The sequence below is a fragment of the Oxyura jamaicensis genome, chromosome 5 (assembly GCF_011077185.1).
Source record: "Oxyura jamaicensis isolate SHBP4307 breed ruddy duck chromosome 5, BPBGC_Ojam_1.0, whole genome shotgun sequence".
NCBI classification, from domain to species: Eukaryota; Metazoa; Chordata; class Aves; order Anseriformes; family Anatidae; genus Oxyura; species Oxyura jamaicensis.
The window spans coordinates 33,776,149-33,799,677 of NC_048897.1; the positions used below are offsets into that span (position 1 = coordinate 33,776,149).

General features: G+C 33.4%; 1 protein-coding gene across 4 annotated transcripts in view; it reads right to left on the reverse strand.

The window, feature by feature from the left end:
- CEP128 (centrosomal protein 128) overlaps positions 1 to 23,529 on the reverse strand; it is a 114,989-nt gene that overhangs the window by 43,117 nt on the left and 48,343 nt on the right. For all 4 annotated transcript variants that reach the window (XM_035328658.1, XM_035328659.1, XM_035328656.1 and 1 more), the window contains exons 15-18: positions 22,567 to 22,731; positions 19,487 to 19,663; positions 16,538 to 16,597; positions 13,020 to 13,212 (exon numbers count right to left, since the gene is read on the reverse strand). In XM_035328658.1, the coding sequence (XP_035184549.1) occupies positions 13,020 to 13,212; positions 16,538 to 16,597; positions 19,487 to 19,663; positions 22,567 to 22,731 (595 nt within the window). The remainder of the gene's footprint in view (positions 1 to 13,019; positions 13,213 to 16,537; positions 16,598 to 19,486; positions 19,664 to 22,566; positions 22,732 to 23,529) is intronic.

Genomic DNA, 23,529 nt, shown 5'->3' on the forward strand with positions numbered 1-23,529 from the left:
AAATTTTCATCATTATACAATAATAATAGTGGTTTTATTCTAAATGATTCTATAGAAATAATAATTTCCTTCCATACAACAAGCATAATATGTTGATTACAGCAAGAATTATTTTTATGTAATCAAGATATTTTAGAATGCAGAATCAAAAATGTTTTAAGATCAGATCAGAATAAGCGTTCATGTTGCACTGTAAACATACTAAATTAAAAAACATGGTCATTCTCCTCACAATGAAAACATCTATTATGTCAGAAGTCAGTCTGAAATGTTATGCTATATACACACTATATACAAAATCCATATATAAGGAAGGATAGAAAAATTAGGTATCTACAAAACTATTTAAAATCTGAAAGTTAGAAATAGTCCAAGCTTAAAGGTCAGATCTTAATTCTATTCCGTTGTTTATTTTCTAGCAGCACATTTCAATGTAATACATACAACATCCACAGTACCTCATTAAACAAGTTCTGTGTGCGTAAATCTCATTGTGCAACAATGAAGATTTGAAAAATATAGTATCTCCAGCTTTTAAGTAGAAAAAGCACACACATAAAATATTTATATTCCACTCTTACTTAAGAAGCTGCTTTAACAATAAAACATAACCCAGCATAATCCCTCTAATGCTCTTGAAACGCATCAGCTCAACAGCCTTGGAAAAGGAAGTCCCTTCTTTGTCCAAAACAAAGACCATGTGAAGCTACGCAATGCAAACTTCCTCCAAGTTCCATCACATGTCATGCCTTGACAGAAGCAAAATAAGTTCAGAATCTAAAGAAACTAAGTCCTTTGTCAATTTAAATGGGTTCCTTGTAAAAGTAGCAATTAGTAATATTCCTTAAGAACTGAATAGGGAAACCATGGATCACCAAACAGCTAAGATCATGACAGAACCCATTTCCTTCCTTAGCCTGATTGGACAAAAATTAAATGACTTGAAAGACAGTAAGACTTTGGTCAAACAGTACCCTCTGACATCTGGAATTGCTAATCCCACTACATCTCTCCTAGATATGCATTTGCTGATGTGTTAGATGTGTTCAAGGAAAAATAGAAAGAGAGCTACTCAGTTTACCAGCTCTTCTTGCAATTAAATGCTTGTGTTGACTAACAGAATCAGACTAATACAGCAATTCAGTATTGGAGTCCACATTTTCTGAAATAAATTATTTTTTCTCATGTAAACTAAGCATTAAATTTACTTCATTGCTTTACAAGCAAAAAAGTACAGTTAGAAATTTTCCTTCAAAATTCTTTGAACCTTGGAATTAGTCTTTCAGACTATTTTCAGTTCTAAATGATCTCTGAGCAGAATAAATTTATAAGGAATGAGATTCTAAAGGGGGCAAAAAGCCAGACACAAGAAAACTCTTTAAACTGATGTCATTTTTCAGCATGGATTAAATCTTTACAAATGCCTCAAAAGATAAAGAAAGTCAATCTAAGAAAACAAGAAAGACATGAAACAATATATAAATATATTACGTATGATATATTTATTTTAAATTATACTTTTCTATTGAATTCTACTTAAAATAAGCAGCATGATCTTTGGATCTTAGTTTTTCACCTTTATTTGATACTACTTCAGACATCCAACACAGAAAGAACATGGACCTGTCAGAGCAAGTCCATAGGAGGGCCGTGAAGATGATCTGAGAGCTGGAGCACCTCTCCTATGAAGAGAGGCTAAGAGAGTTCAAGTTACCTTATAGTTGCCTTCCAGTACCTAAAGGGAGCCTACAGGAAAGCTGGGGAAAGATAGCTTCAGCGGGCTTCAGCTATCAGGGAGTGTAGTGACAAGACAAGGGTTAACATTTCTAAACTAAATGAGTTTATATTAGATACTAGGAAGAAATTCTTCCTGGAACAGGTTTCCCAGATTAGTTGGATGCCCCATTCCTGGATGTGTTCAAGGCCAGGTTTGATAGGGCTTTGAGCAACCTGGTCTAGTGGAAGTTTATTGGACAGGTGTATTATCTGTCCATGGCAGGGGAGTTGGAACTAAGCGATCTTTAAGGTCAGCCAAGCCATTCTACGATTCCCTGAACTCACCACTAGGCCTTTGCTAAAAACTGTAAAGCATACTTTTATTGACAGCTCTTTAGAGTGCAGTATTTTGAGGGAGGGTGCTTCCGCTCAAGGCCTCCGGAAAACTCTGCTGCTTGAGCCAAAAGTCACCATAATGCCTTCTCAAAAAGTGAACCAAAATTCAGCTTTTTTTTTTTTTTTTCAAACTAGACAGTTGATTGTGCATGATACTGCCTCCTTGACATAGTCCTATGTCAAAATTGAGATAAAAGAAACATTCTGAACTCAAATTCTTAACCAGAGAGCCAAATGGGAGCCAAAATATGATGAAGAGTTTGAAGGGCGTAATAACAATAACTGAACAACAAGTGCTACTGCTCACTGAGGGACAAAAGTTTGTGAAGAAGAGGAAGTTTTTATTACACGTTTTAAAACAGTTACGTCTTCAGATTCTGATTCTGAAATTTTTTTTTAAGTGGTCATTTTATAATCTTTACATTCTACGCAAGATTGTGTTAATTTTTCTTTTACCTCTTCTCTAATTAAAAACATGCTCCATGAATTCTAAGTGCGTTACAGTAAAATAAAATGCTTTCATTAGCGTCTTTTGTTTGATATAATATCTTGCAAGATGGCATACTCTCTGGTCATTTTACTTTGCAAATGAAAACATTTCTCCTTATATACACCATTTAACCATTCTTTTCAGAAAATGCTATTCTTAGAGCTTCAGAACAATCAAGAAAGTAGCATTTTATGTACAAAAAGTTTGATTAACATCAGAAAAACATTTTATTTATGCTGCTGAATTACGTGCAACATACGTTTATGATGTACGTACGAATGAAGTGCATATATCTTTCAAAGAGTGCATTTACTTGTACTTCGTTTATCTTTCTGTATCTGAATTTACTGGCCATACTTAAAACAAACATCAAAACCATATAAATGTGAAATAATCATTAACATGATGAATATTTTTTCATTTTAAATATTTTCTGTTGAACAGAGATTAAGATACTAGTAGTATATAACGTTGCCCAAAGCTGCTGGTCAAATATTGGAAAATGTGGACTGTAATATAAAAGTTTTATTTAAATAAATAAAATTCTCTTAAGTAGAAAGATGGTCTAGATTTAAGAAATTAGACTGAGAAATAGGATACACAGCTTTATCCTCAGTTCTCCTTTCTTTTTCTTATATAACTAGGAGCAAGCACATTATGACTCAGATGTTGTGCCAGTCCGGCACGAAAATAATATCTTACAGCAACAATGTGTTAAATAACAGCATTTAATAATCAGCAAACAGACTTCTTTATAATATAGGCAAAAATATGCAAATAATGTACAAGACTATGTCAACACCTAATATTAATGGCAATAAAACACCCAGACAAGAAAAATACTGTGACTCTTGGTCGCCAAGTAGAAAATAGAAGGTTCAAATATAAGTGCCCATTACTACAAGTGGTGTTTAAATAAATGAGACACACTATTTCAAAAGAAACACTTTATAGATTTTTGTTCAAATCATTAATAGTATATGAATTATACAGTTAATTTGGTTCCCCTGCTTGGCTCAAAAGGCAAAATACTTAAAATTGCTTTTAAATCAAGTTTTAAGTGCTTTACAGATTTTGTAAAGTAGAATTCCCACTTTGTAAAAACTAAAACCAAGGAAACTCAGTCAAAACAGTAGAGGAAACAAAAGCTGCATTTTAGATACAGCTCACTATTACCTTGAAGTTACTAATCAGAGTTCATTAAATTGATTAGAATATAGCACTTCATCATATTTAAACCGTTGGATGGAAAACAATGCAAACCACTTAAACACTTAGTTGTATTATATTAAAAAAAACACAGCATCTTGCTTTCCCTTTTACAAGGATTCATTTATAATATCTATTCTGTAATCAAAACTATTTTGTTGTTTACAATCAACATTAAGAGAAGGCTCTACTGATGACTAAAGCTCTTCTCAATGAATTTTCTTGGTACTGAAATAGAACTGAAATTTCAGTTCTCTGAACACAGTATCATTAATGCTAACTTTAGGAAATAAAGGGTTTTAAATAGCATGTCATCTGAAAATAAAAGCCGTTGAACATACCAATGAACTACAATGAACTACAGGAGTTTTCTTATATTAAAAATCCTAGATGCTCAGCAAGTTTCTTTTCATTTCTGCTCAAATTTCCAACGTGATTGACCTGTCTTTTAGATGAAAATGACTTGACTATGGCAATAGGTGGGAGGACCACAGAACCCTTGGTTCAGATTCATTTCCTGTAAGATAGTGTATTATTTAATTAAAACGAGCATCTTATCATATATCAGTTTCCTGGGAATGTTATTTCTACCTAGTAAAGACTGAGTGCCATATAGCATATTTCTATTATGTAACTTTCAGGAAATTATTCAAGCAAGTTTGAAAGCACCTGCATTTCTTTTTTAATACGTGTAAATCAGTGATACTTATTATATTATTTCTTCAGTACTGAGGAGTATAACCTGAAAACCTGATAAAGCCTTCCAGAATGACACGATTTCTAATCAAGCTGTACAGCTGCTCGCAAGATTCTCTTTTTCATGTAGTGTTAAAGCAGCATTACTGTATCCCTGTGATGATACACACTCATGCCATCAATTCAACAGCTGGAGGGGGTAAAAAACACAATAGAGCAGTTCTTAGAACACCAGCTCTTTAGCCTGGTTTAAAGAAAGAATAATTCACAACAGGAAAAGGAGAGGATTAAATAATATATTTTACCTATTTAATATGCATTAAATCCACATTCACCAGGTTACTTCTGTTAATTTTAATTTAGGTTCCAGTATATATAAGTAAAATTAAGCGGTAAAACTAATGATTTTAGCATCTTAATGTCCATTACAAACTCAGCAATTTAGTATTTAAAGGACACATCATGCTTCTTAAACTATAAACCTGTACATGAGTTTCAAACAAGCATTTAAAGTATGTGATTGAGAAATAAAATCAAAAGAAGTCTTAAAACATCTCAGCTATAGTTTGATCCAATGTCTTACCTTCACTTTTTCACAATGGCAGCCATATTTTTATGATTGCATAAAAACATAATGGCAAATAAAAACAGTTGCATAAAATACTAAATAGTTAGAGCAGTGGATATCCAGACTGTTATTTCCAGATTTTCAATACAAAGAAACACAGAATAAGATTTCCAAATGATTTACGTTTACTTCCATTCCTCTAAGACTCTGAATGCAGGTTCATTTTGGCAAAGTTTAAAATAACTTAGAAGTCCTCCCTCCTCCTTCCCCCATCACATTAAAAAAACCAAACATTATTTAAAGGGCAAGAACACTATTAAGAAGAAATTAATTATTTGAATAGTAATTATATTTCAACTTAATGCATTTTCAAGCTCACCATAAAAAATATGGAGAGTTTCTCTGAAACCTTTCTGATTCTTTCTTTTATGAATGCTTAGAAAGAGTTTTCTTTACTTGATGGTACCATTCACTAGTCAATAAGGAATGACATTAAAACACTTTGTGATGTTTTTTGTTGCCACAGAAAAAAAAGTCTTGTCATACAAGGACAATATGTGATAACAAGGAAAAAAAAAAACAAATGTGAAAGAAACAAGACTGAAAACAACGTTAAAAGGTAAATAAACAGTATATACACTTCACTGTTAAAAATAGTGGTTCATAACAAAGATTTTGCAGTATTTTTATTTTCACGGATATTCTACTATTTTCTACTTTTATTTTTCTCAGCTTAAGCAACAGAGATTGCTCACTGTCAATGTATTTGCACTGAATGGACTGCATGTATACAGTCTCTATATTTTGAACTGCTTATACTTTCTGCTTTAGTGTTCCTGGTTTAAACAAAAATTGGACTTACTGGCTTCAAAAAGACAATAATAATAATTTGAAGGACAAAATATTGTCCAAGCAAAGTTTTATCTAAATTTGGAATCTGCTTTAAGATAACAGCTCCATCTCCACAGCAGTTAAATCAAAATCTCCATCTTCCACAGCAGTTAAATCAAAAAATCATCCTGGCCGGACATAAATAAATAAATAAATAAATGCAATCGCAAAACATTAAAATGGATGCTTTGCTTCAGAGACCATTTAAATTATTCTATGTCATTGTCAATATACTTGATCTTCACAGCAGATGAAACTAGTAGCTAACTGTATGATTAACACAGATGACAGTGTCACTTACAAGCAGCCAAAAATGTAAGAGTGTCTTCTGAAGTTCTATTTTCTATGCTCAAATCTAAGACAATGCATAGAAAAAAATAATTTTGATTCTGGACTGTAGTGAAAGTAATTAGAATGAGAACAGAATGAATGGTAAACATAACGCATAAAGCATAACACCTGAATTGCCTGGTATAGTTTTATGCATGTGACAAAACCATGCAACATAAATCTATCCTAATTCAGGACTACAATCATTATACTTCTTAGGCCTTACTTAATAAGTACAATTTGGATCAGAAAAATTCTAGAAATTCAGTAATTTAGATGTGAATATAGACTGTACATGCTAAAAAGTCATACAGAATATGCCTGACATCACCTGGGTCATTACATAAAACAGTGTTTGCAGAATATTTATACTACGTCTTTGTGACAAATTGCATCAGTATAAGGTCTGCGTATTAGAGCAATTCACCAGCTCTACTTACGTCACTATTGCTTCACTAACTTTATTTATAAAAAAAATAGACAGAGCCTTGCCAACTACATCAGGCCTCATTTTGCCAAACAATGTCTATTTGTTGACCATACATGTCTTTATTGAGTAACACTGTATTATCCTGAAACAAAAGAATTATGCAAACAGAATTACAATTTTCTTTTTACTATGCCATACCTAACTTCTATATATTTCAATACATTCCAAGACAGATTTTCTTGGAAGGACTGTGTTCCAAAATCTCTTTATATCATTTTTATCTATTTATATCTTTCCCCTCTAGTAGTACTGATAGTATGGAAGAGGTTACATATTTAAGTGTGTAATATCTGTTACCTAAAAATCACATACTCTTAACACCGTTAAATAAACAGTTATGCCAACATTGCATTACCCATAACATTTTAAAGGGAATTAGGCAATAGCAAAAAAGGATCACTGCAGCTTAACACTGCCTTTTCTTTTAATCGACAACTTGAACAACACTATGCATACAGGATTAGCTGTCATCAAACTGAATTTTAGAATATAAATACTCCAGCACACTGACAAATATGGATAAAGTTAGTAAAATCTCACAAAGCAAAGATGGCAATATCACAAAAGAACATAGAGAAAGCTATCCATCAAGGTTAACAAAATACATTGTTAAAAACATTCATAATCAGAAATTAAGAATTTCAGACAAAATGAGAATAAATTACAATTGTGTATACATAAATAACAGGAATCAATGCAGATGGTGAAAGACTTAAGGGGTTTGGGTATGTTTTCCAAGAATGCTGATGTTCTGCTCTTGATGAACATACAGAACTAATACATTCTTTTGACTAAACCAACCAGTAACTGAAGCAGATCTAAGTCTGTAAAAGCAATGGATGCTCCAAGTCTCATATCAGCTCTAACCAATTTGGTATGTTAAGCTTTTCACACTACCTATGCTAGTTAGGTCACATAAATTTGGGTAAATAAAATAAATTTGGGTCAGGTTTTGGGTGTGATTCATGAAGACAGCATTTATCCTACGTACAAAAATTTATCTGTAATAACAGTAAGATCCTTGTAGTCTGAACTACTTTTGAAACACAGTTGTAAGAACACCTCCCCATACTGACTCATCCCGCAAGTCATATGAAAGTTAGATAGGAAAACAGAATTTATATATTGCCTTTACTCAGACATTGTCAACTTCATTAAAATACTGAATACCTAGTGCAATGCTCTTAAAAATGAATTTAAAGTGAGTTTGAACTCCTAATCAAGAAGAGAAAACTAAGATTTTTTTTTTTTATCCAATTACTCATTTACTCATTGAAATCATGTTAGGTGGGATGCTAGATAGATAACTGATAGATACTGAACTTTATCCCAAGGGCAAACCCACTAACTTGAAAACTTGTATTTTCCTTCATTTACTATTTTCCTTTCCAGGAATCTTGTTTTTATTTGTCAGGATTATAGTATTTAGACTGTCAGTTTAAATAATAACGCTTCTACAAAATCATGGGATGGTTTGGATTGGAAGGGACCTTAAAGATCATCGAGTTCTAATCCCCCCTGACATAGACTGGGACACCTTCCACTAGACCAGGTTGCTCACCATGACCCAGCAATGTGCACTTGCAGCCCAGAAAGCCAACCATACCCTGGGCTGTATCAAAAGAAGTATGGCCAGCAGGTCAAGAAAGAGGATTCTCTCCCTCTCTAGTGAGATTCTACCTGGAGTACTGTGTTCAGCTCTGGGGTCCCCAGCATAACAAGGACACAGAAGTATTAGAGTCCAGAAGAGGGCTAAGAGAACGATCAAAGAGCCAGCACGCCCCTCCTATGAGGACGGGCTGAGGGAGTTGGGGTTGTTCAGCCTGGAGAAGGGAAAGCTCCAGGGAAACTTCATTGCAGCCTTCCAGTACCTAAAATGAGCCACCAAAAGCCTAAAATCAATAAAGCTCCTAGGTATTTACATATGCTTCAGTGAAGAAAGGAAAGGCAAAAAACTATGTCTTTAAAATAGTTTTAACAGACTTATTAAAGTTCAAAAACTTCCTGAAACATGTTTGTCAATAAAGCAGTTTAAATAATCATCCTACCTACTGTATGTCCACAATAAATCTCTTTTTATTTCCCATGAAATCAAACACAAACAAGCTGTAATACAAGATCCATAGAATAAAAAAAATCAACAAATTATTTTTTCAAGTACACAATTTGTCTTGTTTTTATAATTTTTGATTTAAATTCATGAAGTATTTTTAGACTACATTAACTACTCAGACAAGTGTTTTGTGTTACGCTGTTAGTAGAGGCATTCAACCACATCCATGGATATTCACAGAGTTGGTCTTATAAACTTTTCATCTAAAATTGAATTCATTCCAAATGCAGAAGAGAATAGTTTTACCCATTTGCACAAAATATGACTGAAAATCATATGAATCATATGACATGAATTTTTATTAAGAGGTACTGTCAACTATCCTTTGATATTCAAAATGAATAGAGTGGGGGGCCTCCTTAACAATTAGAGAAAATCCCTTCTGCCTTCATTTGCTTTATTCCTGCATCTGGGATTCACCCATAATGTCACCACTGATTGCCTTTGTGTTCTGTAAGAATGATTTCATCCAATATTTTATCTTCAAGTAACAAAAGTCAAACAACATCCTGTCTCCTTCATTTGGATTCTCTGTCACTGTTGCATTTTCTCCTTTCAACTTAACATCTTTTCTATGCTATTGCTAGCGTTCTCCTTTTCCTTTGGGAAAATAGCTTTTCCAATTTTCTTTTCCAAGTTACTTACACATTAAACTATCAACAGGTTTACATTCTATTCGTTGCCTCACAGTTAAAAACTGGGCTTTTATGTAAGAGTATTTGCCACTTAAATAGCCATAATTTGTCTTGGAACATTAAAGCGGGAGAAAATTATAAACATTTAAATGCATCACTTTATGAATAAATTCAAAATTGGTATAAATAAAGGTACAAAGAAATTATAAATTTAACTTCCTTCTTTGGCATCTTCTTTGGTAAAAGCAATTAAGCAATCCCATGATCCACTTTCTCTGTGTATCAACTAAGCCAACAAATTTTCTCAGGCTCCAGGTTTTATTATCGTATTCCTTACTCTCTATACTAAGCTAACTGATGAAGAAAAGTGAATACACAGATCTATAAAACAGTACTAAATAACCCTTTCTCTAACTACCCATTGTCCCTCAGAGTAGCACATTCATTACTCTAATTTATAGTTCTTATATTTAATTACTTCCTACACGGTCCCACGTAGGGAGGGAAGGCTATGCAGGCTACGTACTATGGCATGCTATGTCTTCCGCTACAATTATCAGCTAGTTGGTAACTACCAGCTGTCTTATCAAATGAAAGAAATACCAGGATGCTGGGCTTAGATTACCTGTAGTAAATCTCTGTCATTTTATTTCCATGTTTCTAATTATTCATTCTATAAAAGTTTGTTCTAAAGCCTTGAATACTATTAAGAGTGGAGGACCCACTACTGGAAGGCCTGTGACACCACAGTATCTAAATCTAAATAAATTCATTGCTACAAGGCAAAATTACATCTTCATCTTCATCCATGAAACCTGTTGCCTATGAGACCTAATCAAATTAGAATGTGATTAATCAAATTTGCACTCATGAAGACTATGCTTAATTGTGTACATAATTAATTAGCTTTGTAGATGGAACTGCCTGCCTTCTTTCTCCAATCCTCCTTGGAGGATTGGAGAAAGACACTGTCCTCCAACAACATTGTCCAAAAAAAAAAAAAAAAAATTAAAACAAACCACAAAATCAACATTTTAGAACTTAAAAAACATCTTAAACAAGCTGGGTTCAAATTACATCTCAAGAAAACAAGTGTAATGAACTAATAAAGTGCCTGGTATGTACCTGCAAACCAACCTACATATTCTTGACCATTTCCCTATGAACAAAATAACCAAACCTGTAACACTCCATTATCATTAATTTAAGTAAGATTTTTTTTTTTTTTAATTTTTTAGGAATACTTTTAAATGAAGACTGCAAGAAGTATGTTTTGGGAAAATCTATCAATAGTAGTCAAAGCTAGTTAGTTCATCTGATCTCTCCTCAGTTCAGACTTGATTAGCAGTTTCTGGGTCATCACACCCTTTCAGCTGGACCACAGTATTGGCAATGCTTCATAAGAGTAGAAGTTATAACTATAGCAACATATGTGGCTACTTAAAACTGAAGCCTTTGATTGTTGTTCCAAGTATGTCAGCTGCTATTCCTGGTTCCCAATACTTTTATCTTTGGTTGCTAACCTCAAATTGGCTGTAAAGCTAATACTGGGCTGCAGGGTCTGCATCCTGTGACCTTTCAGAAAACTCTTATTTCTTATACTATGTTTCTTGGAATTTTAAAGCACGTTTACTATTTTGTGTTACATAGGAAACTAATGACTATGTAACCACATTTTAGTAAGTACTACTTTCTTTTTCTTAGCTACTGATAACCAGCATCTGCCCATAGAAGTAAACGGAAAAAAAAAACAATTTTACTTAGAATTACAAGAAGTGTCACATCAAGTAATGCGCAAATGTGCATGTAATTGTTTATATTTGTAGGGAACAAATGAATTCTCTTTATAAATAGAAGGCATAAGATTATATACTTTTTTGTGCTCAGTGAATAGATTAATTTTCACCACTCTTTTCCATATATTCAGCCAGAACATTGCCTATAGCTTGAAATTAAAATGCAGGCTGACTTTTTTTAGAAAGCCTGAACCAGATCAGATACAACAGAATCAAAAAATAAGTTTTGCTTTATTTTCCTATGCACTTTAATTTAAAATGGCAAATAAGGCCTCAGGAAGATCATCTGAGCAGATAATTACTCACTATTAATATATCAGGGTCTTGGTGCTATCATTTTAATCAAATGAAGGATAATAATAGAAATGTTCAAGCCTGAAAGATCAAAGCATGTTCTTTTTCAATGCTCTTTATAAGTGGAGGTAGAAAATCCTGACAGGATCTTACTGTTCTTGTAAAACAAATAATCTGTATTGTTCTACGAAATATTTACGATAACACTTCGCTTTTATTTGTTATTGCTAATGTTGTTTAGTTTTTGTTTTACTTTTGTTATAATATTTCACAAAACATTTTTAATAAGAAAGTCAGCCACCAGAAGCTGTAACTAAACTTAAAAGCTTTCTCTCATCTAATCTGAGTCTATATCATATCTAAATACAAAATGACTAACCAAACAATTAAAATATAATACTTACTCTGTCTGACAATAATTGGACCATAATTACCAGTACTGAGTCTTGAATGAAACCCAGGACAAAGTTTTTAAAGAAAGCATATGAAAAGAACACCTTATAGGTAATGTGTTCTGCTAAAACTGAGAGAATAGAATCAAATGAAAGATTTAGTCAGGTATTGAATACGTATAGATCTTGAGGTATTCAAATACTAATCTAAAATATTGCACAAAGACACAAAACAGATGTCAAGCCAGTCCTATTTACAGACTATATCAACTTATAAGGCATGTTAGTAGTTCTCAAGGTTTATCTACATGACAACTTTCAGTAGAAGTACTATATTCTCCTCCATAGGTCAAATTAACTCCAGCCATTTATAGATATCAAAATACAGTCTTCTCACCATGTAGCCCTTCTTTTTTCAGGCTTAGTTAGATCCTCTATCAAAAATTTGTATGAAAGAGGTAGAACCAAAGAATCTACTTCAATACAGAAATTATGATGACCATCATTCCTTTTAGTTAGATCCAAAGCTTGTCTTACTCCATATGACAACACAGAAGAAAGGATTAGAAAAAAAAATCTGTGTACATACGATGTAAGCAAAAAAGAGAGTAACTGTGTAACTGTGACTATGAAGTGCTTTGGGCTCTTCATTTTGACAGATAAAAGCAGCATTACCAGTGCTGCCTCAGAAGTTTCTGTAACTTCTGCCTAGGTCATGGTATGTCTCAGGCAGTACAACTGAAAAATAACTGCTGCATCCACTGCCCATGTTGCATTGTATTATTCAGCCTGTACTGGGTTGAAATGCAGTTGTTGACCAAAAATAAAAGGCAAATGTAAAAAATAGAAAACAAAAGATTATTGTTTTCTTGGTTATCACTAGCAAGTCACCAATTCAGAGTTTGTAATAATTAGTTGATAAAATACATCTGAATGCATAGGAATTATAACTATTATTTTTTTAAATCGTTCTTTCATTAACAAATGGGAAGCAGCAACATACCTCTCTTCTCTCTGTGAACTTCTTCCAAAAGTTGTTCTTGCTTTTTTATCTGTTTAAAGAGAGACTGATGTTCAGACTCCTTCATCTGTGTAAAGTGCTTAAGCTGTTCTCGACTCTGCAATAAGTAGCATCGCAGCTTTTTTTCCTTACTTTCTCTCTCCTTCACCTCCTCACACAGCCACTGAAGTTTAGTCTACATTAAAAAAATTGGGACAATAAAAGAATTCTAATAAAAATATTAGGACATAAATGTTAATTGAGCAAATTACCTTTGGAATTACAGCTTATTTATTTATAGCCATTACTGCATAACAATAAGAAAAGGGAACATTAGGATAGATTACAAGGATATACCTTGAGCCTTGAAGAATCTCTAAAGAGGTATATTTTGGCTGATAACTGTATGTGAAGAAGAAATACACAGATTTTATTTTTTTAATCAGGAGAAATAATTTGCTGGTGTGGGTAAGGAAATTCAAATTTAATTAAGGTATATATGTAGACACCAAGAGGTACTCCCTCCTTTCCCATCTGCATTAAAAATTAAGTGACATCAATCCTTTCAGGTCAGCAAAAGACAACATTTAAGGTTCATATAGAGGAAAAAGAAAAGAGAGCTTATAGATAAGATAGAGTGAATCTAAAAGCAATAGAAGACCATGTATAGATACATAAATGATGCAACTCTTTGATCAGAAAAGGGCAAACTTAAATAATGTATTGCTCTGGACCCAGAACATAAAAAGTTATCCTTATCTTTTACCTGTAGGACTTAAGACACACACACACAAAAATGAGACATTCTTCTCTCTGGTAACCATCAAATAGGACTCATGGGAATGGCATAAATCTGCAGCTAAGGAGGTTCAGACTGAATATTGGGAAAAGGTTCTTCACTGAGAGGGTGGTTCACTGGGTGACATTGGAACAGACTTCCCAGGGAAGTGGCCACACCAGTAAGCCTGATGGAGCTCAAGAAGTGTTTGAACAACACTCTCAGATACATGGCTTGATTTTTGGGTGATCCTGGTTAGAGCCAGGAGCTGGACTTTATCCTTGTGATTCCCTTCCAACACAGGATATTTTATTATTCTATTATATTCAAATTATTAACTATAGACCTATGTTACTTCCTTTCCGTTCCAGGAAAGGAATTTTCCCCGTTTTCAAATTCGTGCAACTTTAAAATACATGTAACAGATCTGAACAGTACAAGACAGCAGGGGAGATTCAGCATACAGACATATAGACAATATACTCCTGAAAAGCGTGGCAGTCAGCAGCATCATTAATACTGATGTATATTTTCCCCTTAAAAATTTATGCCTAAAAGGACTTGCAAGATCTACATAATTTTTATGAAAGGGGAGAGCGTATAAGGCACAGAAGATGGAAATGGGCAGGATCATTAGCACTATTGTCCTGGTTTCAGTTAGGACAGTTATTTTCCCTCCTAGTAGCTGGTAGGGTGCTATGTTTTGGATTAGGATGAGCAGAGTGCTGATAACATGCTGATGTTTTAATTGCTGCAGAGCACTGCTTATACTAAGCCAAGGACTTTTCAGCTTCTCGCTCTGTCCTGCCAGCGGGCAGGCTGGGGGTGCAGCAAGAGCTGGGAGGGGACAGACCCAGGACAGCTGACCCAAACTGGCCAAAGGGGTATTCCATACCATCTGATGTCATGCTAAACAATATATAGGGGTGACTAGCTGGGGTGGGGGGCCGGCTGCTCAGGGTTGGGCTGGGCATCGGTCAGCGGGTGGTGAGCAATTGCATTGTGCATCACTTGTTTGTACATATTATTATTATTATCATTATTATTTTCTATCTTAACAAGCTGTCTTTATCTCAACTCACAGGCTTCACTTTCCCATTTCTCTCCCCCATCCCAGAGAGGGAGGGGGGAGGGTGAGCGAACGGCTGTGTGGTGTTTAGCTGCCGGATGGGTTAAACCACAACAACTATCAACTGGATGAGATGCTGATTTATCATCAGAGGACTTGAGAGAACAAGTCACCACTGAAAAAACTCAAACACTTACTTCATCAGTGAGACTGAATGATTACGGTATAACCATTATTCAAACTGTTCTCACTCTTTCTTGCTGACTAAATTTCAGTTACCATCAAAGAATCAATCAAATCAACCAAGACAGGAAAAAGGGTAATGGTTGGAGTTTCAAATCTCATACATAGAGTAGACGGGGTGTATCAGGACATTAAATATCTCACAGCTCTAATCCCCTTTCTTTGTAATGTAACATACCACAAACAATAATAGAGTATCTTATAGCTGGTGTTCCCATACCTGCTGTCACAATTAGTACTGTATCTGAAACACCTGTTGTCGAGAATAAGCCTCTACCACAAAATCTTAGTATAATCTCTGCAGAAATACAGAATGAGATTCCTCCATAGTGAATTGCAATTATCATGCTGGGACATTATAAAGATAGGATTTTCTTCTGTAATTTTTATAGTGTACTTCTACATTTCAAAAAAAAAAAAAAAAACGGACATTCACATCAAAATTCCTATTTCAAATTAGTAAAAAATATTAGTTCACAAACATGAGGAAATTAGTGAACTTTCTGAAAGGCTAAATTATCCTTTATTTTAGACCAAAACTTCATACTATTTTTCAAAGCAGTAGTAAACCTAGAACTTCCAAAGATTCTTAATTTAGATTTGATTTAATTTAAAGAACATACTGGAGACAAAAGGCATCAGAAAAAAAATGGTTAACTTTGCCATGGATCAGGAGCTGTCATAACTGCAGAAGGGAACATCTCCCCAGTTAAACTATTTAAATTAATCTCTTTAAAGCTGCAGGTTTTGATACTGCAAAAGTACAGCACTTTTCTAAAGTGGTAGTTTTTATAGCTTCAATGCACAAGCAGTATTCCCTCACACAAACTGAAATTTCTACAGCACAACTAATACACTCTACAGTTCATTCCCATAAACTTTTCTTCAGTGGAAGCACGCAACACTAGAAACATACAGAGCACTTAAGGTTGATGTGGAAAAAGTTGTGAAAAAGGAAGGGACAAATCTGTATATTTAACACTAAATTTCAGAAGTCGTATGTCTCAAAAATATTTGTATGTGAAGCAAGTTTGTTCCTTCTACAGACTGTAGTAACTGAGAGGAAAATCAAAAGACAGAAGAAAATCAGCTCTTAATAAGGGACGATTTGTAATTCGTTCTAAACTACAGAAGTATTTGAAAAAAAAGAGCACAATAATTATACTACAGAAAAAAATCAGTACCAAGGCCATTATTATTACATACAAATTTTGCCACTCCTTGGACATCTAAACAATTTTACTTTTAGAAATTTAGGAGAAAATCAAAAGAATTCAGTTGAAATAGTCTGATAATATCATAACTGCTTCCAAAGGAATGGTTTTGTGTTTTTTCCCCTTTAACTACCTTTTCAAACACACTTTCTACTGAATGATTATGAATGTTGGATGTTACTTTATTCAGTAAGATTTCAAAAGACTTGACTATTACCTTTGTTTCTGCTAACCAGCGATGAGGATCATTCAGCACCGTTGGTGTAAGTGATATTGCCTATGGAGCAGTGAGGGAGAAAGAAACATGCATAAAAAAGGGTATTAGGCACAAAAAGGAGAAACATTTTCCAGCTTACTGAAAAATCAAATAAATATTCTCTGCTAAAAAAAAACACGGTTTGGAACTCATATCTGTAAAACGGTTTAATAGAACTATAACTATAAATTAGCCTCAGTTAAAAGCAAAATACCCAACTCATTGACTTTTCTCTATAACAGGGTGTATAGTCTCAGTTTGAACCTATACGTTACGTAGTTGTTGTTTGTTTTTTTTTTGAAAACATTATAATATTTCCAAAAAGTACAATCAGACTCTGCTTTAAAATGTCTACTTCTTAAGAAAAGGCCAACTTCACAGCAATACAATTGCATAAACCAAACAGTATAAACCAAAAGTAGCACAACCAATTGTCATTCGTTGAATTGTTACCAGTATATCTACAGAAATACAGCATGGTGACTGGTCACAAAGTGAAAAAGGGCAAACCACAAAAATCTTAAAATAGTTATATTTCATGGTGATGGCCTTAGTGTTTTCATGAAAAAGAAATCACTTGCTTGGAACATTTTATAGATATAAAAAGAAAAACTATAAATTTCACTAAGTTGATAAAAAGAGAAGCTTTCATTGGCATGCTTCATTAATACTCCAAACAACAAGAAAATGTGATATACCTTTTTTTCTGCAAACTGAATGACATTAAACATTTCCAGAAAGGTACTATTACACATTTTCTATATTGCTTACTAAAAAAGCGGTGATAACGTATTTTTTTTTCCATTGTTGTAGTTAGTAGATAAGGGGAAAAAATGTCTTATACACATCTCTCTCAGTTGAAACCTATTTAAAATGAACCTACTATTAATCTTATGTCTGGCTCATACTTTATCTTATCTGGTCCTACCTCATGATTACCTTGTGCCTTTCTCTGATTTCAGTAGGATTTTTTTTGTTTGGTTGTTGGGTTTGTTTGGTTGTTTTTTAGGCTTTTTCTCCCATTTGTTCTTAGCACATTTTGAAATTCAGTGTGTATTTATGTACTTTTTGGACCAGGGCAGATAATTTTTATAACAAGCATATTTCTTTAACAGATATTTACAAGGGCTTTATTAAACGCCAAGACCAAGTCTAAGCAGTACCAATTGATTACAGACTTCCATATAATGAAAATTATCACCACAGAAGGACACAGCTGAAAGAAAGAGATTTATTAGGCATGTTGACCACAACCAAAGCAATGCATAACCACAAGTTGTGACTTCCATGGCAGCAAACCTGATTCTTTGCCAAAATATTCAAACAAGGCAGTATACAGTCCATAGTTTAAGCATGACTGGTGTAGTTATTCCAAGTGTAAGATTTCTTATAACAAGAATACTGGTTGGAAAAGTAAATCTGAGCAATATACGTAGAATTACTTGTATTCTTTGTTTAGAACACCAGTATATGGCAATTTTAAAAAATCATGTTTATTTTAATTCAGGGATTAAGCTAGGTGTTTATCTTACCAGTGTTTATCCATTCCTTCACTGCTCACCTCAGTTACCTCCTTGAAGTAAAGAACTTGTCTGAAACCTTGGCAATATCTAAAGTACTGGGGATAGGAACATTATAACAAAGGGAATTTCTTACCTTTTTTTTTTCCTAATTTATTTTTCAGACCAGACACCACAAAGCTGCGTAACATTTCTAGTCAAAAATTCAATTTCAAATCTTTTAAGTTGCAAATAAGGTAAATAGGGCATAACAAAGGCAATAACAAAAATAGCTAACTTATGAGAATTATGAAAACAGGAACAGCAAAGCTTTATCCAGAAAACAAAAACTCTGCAGGAGGTGGGAAGCAAGTCCAAAAAGGCATGGTTTGATGTTCAAGAATATATTAGATCAAAAAGGCTTAGTAAGTAACAACAGATCTGTAAGGACACAAAGGAGAAAGCTTGTTTGTCAACTAGAAAGATAAATTTAAGATAGAAAACAAAACAGAAATATTAAAAAGATAATGGATTTTCAGTGTCAATGCAGAAAAATGTCTATTTCAAAGGCAGCCCAGCCAAGTGACCACGGACACCAGATCAGAAAGCCTGCTCTGCTTAAAAGGCAAGAGAAGAAAGGGGTAATCTGGATGTATTCTATGGTTACAGCCCAAACGAGCAGGTTACGTGTTGCAAGTGGCCATAATGCCAATAGGCTGAGTAGGACTACCCATTTTTATTCTCAGCTATGTATAATGTCAATTCAAGAGGATTAGTCACATATGTCACCTGGAGGAAGGAAAAGAGGGTTCTGTACCTGGGAGAATGCTCAGGGAAAAAAGCTGATAGGAGAAAAGGGTTGCAGGAAAATATGTGAAAGAGTGGAAAAGAAAGTACAGCAAGCTAAGAGTTTGCTGAAAATCAGTTTGAGTTTTGGAAATAAACCTGCTCCACAAAAGAGGATATAAACTCTTTTCACTTCCAACATTTAATTCTCTAAGTAAATAAATTAAAAAAAAGGTATCTAAATTAATTTTAAGGGGTTTTTGATTGTTTGTTTTCTTTTTTTAGGCCTTTCTGGGTGACTTTCCTGTAAGGAGGCAAAGTAGGCAAACCTGTCTCAGAACTCTGGCTGACAGAAGATGATTTGAGACAAGCACACAAGGAGAATTATTGCTTACAAAAAGATTTGCAAAACACAGTAATGAATAACACATAGGCAGATCTTCATAGTATCTAGTTCTAATACCTAGTAACCTGCACCTACATCAGTTAAATATCCCTAATCCCCTACTGCCCCTAAATTATCTATACCAAATGAGTGATGTGATAACAGCGTGCACAAATTCTGCTACAATCACCCATTAAGAAAACAACAAAATCTGCAGCATACTTAAAAACTTAGAATTACTTTGAATTTCTCCATGGAGTCCCGAGAAAAAATTTCACAAGCAGCATCAATTTCACTTCCTATCACGGTGAGAATGGATTTCTGTTCCATTTCTAAATGATGCAGCTGATCCTTAAATTGCAGTCTGGCCTCATCCATCCTTCTCAAATGATCTTCTTCATAACTGATCTGTTTATTCTGCAGTCAAAGGGAAAAAAAACAAATTGTTGCATTAATATCATAACATGCATAAATAGCAATATATCTTCCAATCTTATAATCACGCTATACTCAGGCATTGAGTTCAGTTCTTTGCCATGGAATATAATACGTTCTCATATTATGCAAAATTGATTCTTCCCATTCACCTGCAAGTCTCCTAGTTGTAAAGAAACCACACCAAATCAAAGCCCAACAATCAGAGTCAAAACCCAACAATTTCAGAGTCAAAACTAGACATTTTCTCATGAAACTTTTTTTCATGAGTAGAAAAAGAGCCCACAATAAATACTCCTTTCATTTCCTAACCCTAGTATTCCTTTTGACACTAAGGTCATGACCCTAATACACCTTTTCATTTCCTGAACATCTCTCACATCCCTTTCCGACAACCCACACTCAACACAAGGAAATGGAACTCAGTGCTACTACTTTATCTGCATTTACTTACGAAGGTTTCTTTGCTTAAAAATGATTCTGTGCTTAAAAGCTTCTCCATTCTTTTTCACCTTAAGCATAAAAGACCACCTCATTCTAAAAGATGTATTTTTCTAATACTACAAAAGTTGGAACTAGTTTTCAACTGACTGCAAAGCACTACATGCACTTCTACAGACACATTTCCTTAACAATAAATATTATAGTGCTAGAATCCCAACCTAGACAAAACACATTTTGAATTGAAGTACTTTCTATTAGCCTGAAAAGCTGAGCTTTTAAACCACTTCCTGTTAGTTTAACAAAAGCAAGCTAAGAGAAAGGCCAGATTTCAGATTCATGTCCTGTAAGTCTTGGATGCACTATTTGAAAATTATATGAAAATAATTATTGTAATACTAGAAAAGTAATACAGTCTTTTGAATTCATAGGAAAATCTAATTTGAAAAAAAAAAAAAAAAAAAAAAAAAAAAAATACTGATCCTAAACATTTGCAGAAAAAGGAAAATGCAGGAGGTTGGAATATTACAGTAATTCAATTAAACTTCTGTTCCAAGATTTTTTAATCCATAGGCATTTCACTAGCAAACTATGAAAATAATAACTTATACAACAGGTTTTGTACCCTGAACAGTTCTACCTAAACAAAATACATTAAATTGTTGGAATATGGTTATCACAACCAAAGAGTTGATGCAGCTAATACTACTAATGTACAGCAAAACCAGCAGCCTTTCTCACTGTTTTTAAAGGCTTTTAAGCAGCATTTCAGCATATAAATTAATGCAGTCAAATACAGCATTTAATTCAGCAGGTTATCAATACATTTAAAAAGTCTGATATTCTTCTTAGACAAGAAGGAAAAATTGGCAGGGAGCGAACTAAATTATGTCAAGAGTTTTTCATTCCATTATTTCAAAAAAGAAGAAAACATTTTTTTCTAAGGGCCAATATTCACAGTAAACAATCATTATATGCTGAAGATAGAATATGACAACAGGAGTTAACAGCATTTTGGAATAATCCCTTTACCTAAACTATATTCAAAATGAGCTCATTAGATTTTAAGCTCAACTTCTAAGTGGTGTTTATACACTTCATTTATAGTAACAAAATACAAGTTGAAAATTAAATTGAAAAACCTGAACAGCCATAAGGGATCTATAATATCAATAGGCAACTGTTACCAAATTTAACTTGTTTGGAACTATTAACCTAATGAAACTGACAACAATCCAGTGGCCTATGTGAAATGGATGAATAAACCTCTTGTATCATTTTAAGATAAATACTTATATCACAGAATTAAATGTCACACAGATGAGAAAATAGTAATCTGACATAGAAGAATAAGAAGCAGCTAGAGGCTCTTTTTTTTTAAAAAAAAAAAAATGAGGATATAGTGCAAAAAATATGTACATGTAAGCAATTTCCTGAAGGATGCTTTTTTTTTTCTTTAATGTTTTCTTGAGTTTTAATTTAGGAAATGAACTTAAAACTGTCAAAGATGATAAATAATCAATGTTGTCTTAATAAGAATTAATCAAATACTGACAGATAGGTGCTTTATACTGGAGAAGGTAAAACTTCATCCATGTACAGAAATACTCATCTGAGATTACAACATTGCAGAAAAAAATAAGATATAAGAATTGCACAAGGCAAAATACATTTGTGTTAAGAAAAACATTAAAAAGTGATGTTGTAGAACCAATCATGGAAACAAACAAAAAAATAGAACTCAAGAAAGCAGTAAAAGGAGTTACAACATATAATGACTTCAGCATCTCTGAATTTATCACTAGATTTATTAAAAAAGAAAAGTTTACAATTGCAGGTAGTGAAACTGCAAATTTGTATTTGATAGTAATTATTAATAATAAGAACATTAAGTAACAGAAATGGCTTGTAGAGAGCATCCATCTCTAGAAATACAATGCCAGTATAAGAGAAGAATGCATATTTCCCTAAAAGCTTGCTGTGTTTAAAATATTCAAGCAGGAAATAAATTTTATCATGATATTTAGAATTTATTTTACAGTGATTATCTTTGCTATCTAATTCAAATTTGCTCTAAATTATTCGTAACTTAACTGCAACTCCAGAGAATGTGAAGAAAACTGGAAGAACTTAAGTATTTGTTTGTTGCCCGTGTTAGAAGTATAGTACCTATATTCCTACTCTGATAAATTACTGATATAACTCACTGGTAAGTAGTATCAGTGTATCTCTGGAGGGATACAATTCATGACTCAACCAACGCACTTTTGCCTTGTTTGATTTGTGTGGAAACTTTGTACTGCAGTATGACTGTATATATTCTTGAATGTGTATATGTATTCCTTGCATTTCAGATTCATCGCCTAATTCTTTAGTTCACAGTTTATTTTAGATATTTATCCTGAAGTTTAAATAAAGCTGAGAGACTGATGAATTATGTTTACCTTTTTCTCCAGTTCTTGTTTTACAAACTCACATTTTCGCCTGAGTTTTATATTTTCTTCTTCGCTTTGGGTCAATTCTTCTGTCAATTTATCACATTCAATTTTTATCTTCTCCAGTTGTCGACATTGAGTCTTGACTATGCTTTTCTCTTCTACAAGTTCCATCTGGTGGTAACAGATGAACAGATGACAAAGTCACTACTAAATGGGTTATTTTAAAATATTCCCAGACATTAGAGCTTCAAAACCACAGAACATGCTCGTGGAAGAATAATTGTCTTTGATTTTTTACATTTAAGTTATATTAAAATGCAAACACTTATCTGAACATGGAAAATCTGAACATTCTGTGTATCACAAAATTTGAAGATAGTGATCAACTCAAGAACACATAATGAAAATAAAATTATTGTACACTGTGACTTAATATCACTTATTGCTTGTTATTATTATGATTTATTAGTGCTGACACAGAAGTTAAATGATACGGACTTTCCCTTTAAAGTGTAGAGCTTTCCCACATTTTACTAATAATGCAAATTTAGCTGCAAAACTGGATTGCTCAGCTTAGAAGAATGTTGATGCTTGCCAGGTATGTTGTAAATTTCTGCAAGAAACTGCAGCACCATACAGCATTTTAAAAGGAGTAAATAGAAATCTCAGATTCTGCATTTCAACTCTGCTACACTCATCAGCTGACATCACCTTTAAAAGTTCAGTATTTATGTAACTTTTCCATTACTGAAATAATTTGGAATCAGAAACTCCAAAACTCATTTCATTGCAGGACCTAGTACTAAATTTATATCTGCGGGGAAATAGCTTTAAAGATTGTTATTTTTTCATTTCTAAATTGTGTGAGTTTAACTCTATTTATGAAGATATAGGTAAGAATAAAAAAAAAAAAAAAAACTTCTAAGGGTCCTAAGAGCCCTAAGTAGTTAAGTGAACAAAATATATTGG